This window comes from Olea europaea, unplaced genomic scaffold (assembly GCF_002742605.1).
Source record: "Olea europaea var. sylvestris unplaced genomic scaffold, O_europaea_v1 scaffold753, whole genome shotgun sequence".
Classification (NCBI taxonomy): Eukaryota; Viridiplantae; Streptophyta; class Magnoliopsida; order Lamiales; family Oleaceae; genus Olea; species Olea europaea.
The window spans coordinates 181,372-185,663 of NW_019265938.1; the positions used below are offsets into that span (position 1 = coordinate 181,372).

The 4,292-nt window shown below is 36.8% G+C and overlaps 1 protein-coding gene across 1 annotated transcript; it reads right to left on the bottom strand.

Annotated features, from left to right (window-relative positions):
• Positions 1 to 914: 914 nt before the first annotated feature.
• Positions 915 to 2,907, bottom strand: LOC111391108 (mediator of RNA polymerase II transcription subunit 7a-like). The gene is made up of 3 exons (XM_023016260.1): positions 2,399 to 2,907; positions 1,854 to 1,923; positions 915 to 1,006 (listed from the first exon to the last, which is right to left on the bottom strand). The coding sequence occupies exons 1-3, from the start codon at positions 2,531 to 2,533 to the stop codon at positions 915 to 917; spliced, it is 297 nt and encodes a 98-aa protein (XP_022872028.1). The 5' UTR covers positions 2,534 to 2,907.
• Positions 2,908 to 4,292: the final 1,385 nt, after the last annotated feature.

A 4,292-nucleotide genomic window follows, 5' to 3' on the forward strand; every position in this document is an offset into this window, starting at 1 on the left:
TAATATAGAGTCATTGCATTCACCTAAAAGAGCGAATAAGAGGATAGAATCCTTGATATCTATTGGAAGAATTGCTGCCACATCTGGACTTGCATCTCAGATAGCATCAGGTGTGTCTGGCTCCGGAATTATAAATGCTAGGCCTGGAAGTGCAACGTCATCTAAGTTATTAGCCCACGTGGTATCACCTTGGAAGGTTGATGTTACTCGGGAAAATTTGGAAAAAGTGGCGGACCTTCTACTTGAGTTTGTTGCAAATGACATAACAATAACGTCTCAAGGAAGTAGCCAAAGTTTACTTGGTCGTCTTTTCCATATGTCCAATAAGATAGAGCCTCCAATTGTTTTAACGTTGTTGAAGTGTATTCATCATCTATCTACTGAAGCTCATTGCTCAGAAAATCTTCAACGAGGAGATGCAGTAAAGGATTTGATCTCTAACCTCGATCGCAAAAAAGGTGCCCTTGTATCCCAAATGCATCATGAGGTTCTCCATGCACTTTTCAATTGGTGCAAGATTAAGGAACAAGCAGCAGAAAACGGAATCATCCCATACCTTGATGCTATTTTGGAATGGATTTTCAAACTCAAACAGGTCCTCGGAATATGCCAATTTCCTGCACAACAGCCTCCAGGCTTAAAGTTCTAATTCTGCAACACTTTCTTGACTTCCATCTTGAGGACAAAGTGTATTTGGAACCCGGGGGTAATGATAGGCCTCCAATACGGTTCACGTACTCTAGAAGGCTCCAGAAGGATGGAGAAGCAGCTCAACGCTGAAGAGTAACTAATTTCTGTTTTAGGGGCATGTGGGTGGGGAACTAATTCGGTTAGAGGAAGGTTATAAAAAGGGGAAGGGAAGAAAGGGTAGGGCAGGCAATTGTTTAGTGAGTATTGGAGTAGAGACTCGTATATCATTCTATTTTTCTGTAATCACTTTTCTCAGCAAGCTCCAACAAGTGCAGCTGCAATTCTCTGTTTAGTGATCTTAGCTCCTTCTTGAAATCTAGAGGATATTAAATAATGATCAGATGTCGGACTTACTTTTATTACCATTTAACAAGTAAAAGGAAAACACATAGAAATGGCTCTTGAATTTAGTACTTCAAAACAAATTTGACCATGAGGTTGGCTTCAGTTTGAAATTCCTCGCTACCAAAAAAACAATGATGTATTTTTATCTTTCGTTCATGATTAAATAATATCTAGGAATATTATATTACCGACCTATATGTATCAAATAGCACTGGGTATAATCCAATGCAGACTGTCCACAATGCATATGCCAATTGATTTAAAATAGTAATACAACTGTAGAGGAATAGAAATTACCATTCTACTCATAGCATCAATGCAACATGTCTAAGACATCTAGCATAATTTAATTTGTAAATAAGGGGTTGAGATGGATTAAGAGTCACATGTAAAAAAATACAGTGTGGCCTTCAATAATATGAATAAGCATATCCAAAAGATTTTACGAGACAGCAGTGCATAGCTAATCGAGAGCTCTAAAAGACTAAGTGATTTGACAAGAAATCACTTTATGATAATCTAACCAATAGTGAAACCACAGCTATATAAAGCCAGTTGCATCTTGAGGGCTTGCCATTAGATAATGACAAGCGAAACTTCCAAACTTCAAGCACCAATGGAGAAAAAATGTGTAAGCCCAGCAAATATTATTAGGCCTCAACATTAAAAATGACATAGCAGCAAAGCAGAAGGCCAACAGACTGCTTGAAATTTGACACTGAAACACCTTCTGATGGAGTAAACTGGTATAGTGGCTGATTCAATATCCATCATATTGCGAAAATATTGTCAAAAGTGAAGCAGGATGCAAATCATACCAACATTTGGCCCTTTCGGGTACAATTGACGGACACCCTGCTCTTCTAGAGTAGGAAGCACATCATCAGTCTGCATAAAAAGTTCGCAACAAGGTTATCCTCGACATACTTCAAAAGAATATATAATAATTTTTTTGCAACTGAATTTTACATAATTTGAGGACGATTATCTTAGTTCCAGAGCAATAAATAACAATATGTAGAGAACTAGCTTCCGTCTACTGCAATTTATGTCAATCCAGACAAGAATATAAACATCTGCAAAAGAATTAAATTCACCAATAAAATTACTCACTCAATACAGGCAATTTTCTCTCTCTATTTTTTCACCAATGTTTATACAACGCCATCCTCAATTCAAATCCATAACCGATAAAAAGAAACCCCAGAGAAAGACTGAAAAAGAACCTTTTGACGACCATCATGTGTCAATGCTAATTCACAAATCCCATTATAACAGAGCTATTTTTCATTCAGAATTTCAAATTCGAAAGAAGTATAGAACGATTAGAAATAAAAATTAGTAGAAGTTTCAGCTATGTTACGGTGTAATTTGCTCCGTAGAGAACATAAGTGCCTTGGATTGGGGGTGGCGGCTCGGGAGCTGAGTTGGGGTTCTGTATATAATCCTTGTAGAGCTTGTAATACGGCGGAGGCGGTGGGTACGTTGCTGTAGCCATTTACAGTTGATTTCGGTACTCCAATTTCTTGATTTCTCTCAATAGTAACGCCAGAGCCAAGCCTGAAAATGGACGAACTGAATCTGATGGTGATCGAATTTAGTTCTGGTTCGTGAGAAAAATAGAGATAGAAGTAGCCAATCTTATTAATAGAATACTGAATTCGGTTGGAAGCGCTATTAATTTTGACCTAATTTTATTTTGATTGCTGACTCTGGGAGGGTTTCAAATTATTCCGGAAACTGAACTTCAGCCTTCAGCCGGACTCGAATTTGGACCTGAATTCGGGCATGAAACAGGTCTGCGCCGAACTGATTGAGGGTAATTATCAGTATATATTGAATAGTTTTGAGCCTCGTTCTTATCAAAATACATTTTTTCTCTCTATTCTTTTCACCACATAGTATTCAATAAAATAATATTACACATAAATAAAAAATCTTTTCTTATTTTTCAACTATATATTCTCTAAAAAAAAAAAATCACTATTTCAAAATACATTATTAACCCAAAATGGGTCTCGATTAAGGGCTAAGAAACAATTGAACTAGATTTGATTTACATTTAACATGGGCCAATTACGGAACGATTCCCGTTGACCAAGGGAGTTTTCATATTTTGGCTGATTAGCATATGGGGAAAAAAATAGTAACTACCCTACTTGAAATATCCATCCATCTACCTTCTCTTATCACTGTTCATTTGTGTAGCCTTTGTTTTCATACTGAAAGTGGATATTTACTGTTCATTAATGGGTTCTCTATTCATAAAATCTCTCTAAAAGGAACACGAGAAAAGCTAGCCACTTCTACAGCTCTCTCAAATGCTAATAGAAATTGGGCATCCCTCTCTTCCACCCTACCTCCATCGCCTACTACCACCCACCTTGTCGCCTGTCACCACCCCATTGCCCTATTCAACTACTTGTTCGCCAAGTCCAAAGGCGGCAAAATTGTTCTTCGAATTGAAGACATTGACTTAGAAAGATCACCCAAGGAGTGAAAGCCCAAGAATAACTAACCAAGAAGGGGGTGAATTAGTTATTTGAAACTTTTTCTAAAATAAACGCAAATTTAAGCAAATAACTATAAATAAATAAGACTACACAAAAGTAATAAGAGGAAGGGAAAAGAGAGTGCAAACGATGTAATAAGGAAATTCGATCCAATCACGATCTACGTCCCCTGTTACCAAACTCTCCGTCACGAGCAAGACCTTTTTTACTATCTTTGATTGATTTATGGTGCAATCCAACCCTTACAAAACTTCTGGTGACTTACAACTAAGGAGCACCGATCCTTTTACATGTTGAGCTTTCCGAGACCTCAACTCAATCCACAAGAAAATCAAAGTTACAATTGATAGATTTCTCTCCTAACAAATGGTATGGACACAACTAAATATTAAGAGAGAATTAGGCACAAACATTTCAATAAATCACAAAGAATATAGCTTAAGTATTGTGTGAAAAACTTTTATTGAGATATATGATTTTTCAAAAAGTTACTCACTCAAAAAGTTTTTCAACAAATAAATATTTTGATCTCTTAAAGATTGAATAACAAGGTAGATAAGATCAATGAATAACTCTTTTTAATGTTCTAGAAAGCTTGTTTTGAATGAGGTAAAAAGAGAGATATTTATAGCCATCAAACGGGAGATCCGAACGAGTGATTCGGACGTTCGCTCGGTATCCGGACGAGTAACTAGCCGTTTGCCAAACGGTAAAAAATTCGATCGTTGAAGACTTCATTCGGAC

Bases quoted from the DNA above. Each gene is read 5' to 3' on its own strand.
- LOC111391108 (XM_023016260.1), bottom strand. From the start codon at position 2,533: ATGGCTACAGCAACGTACCCACCGCCTCCGCCGTATTACAAGCTCTAC. The intron at 1,924-2,398 runs GTAACATAGCTG...CTTTTTATGCAG, and splicing joins TCTACGGAGCAAATTACACC to ACTGATGATGTGCTTCCTAC. The intron at 1,007-1,853 runs GTATGATTTGCA...AATATCCTCTAG, and splicing joins CCCGAAAGGGCCAAATGTTG to ATTTCAAGAAGGAGCTAAGA.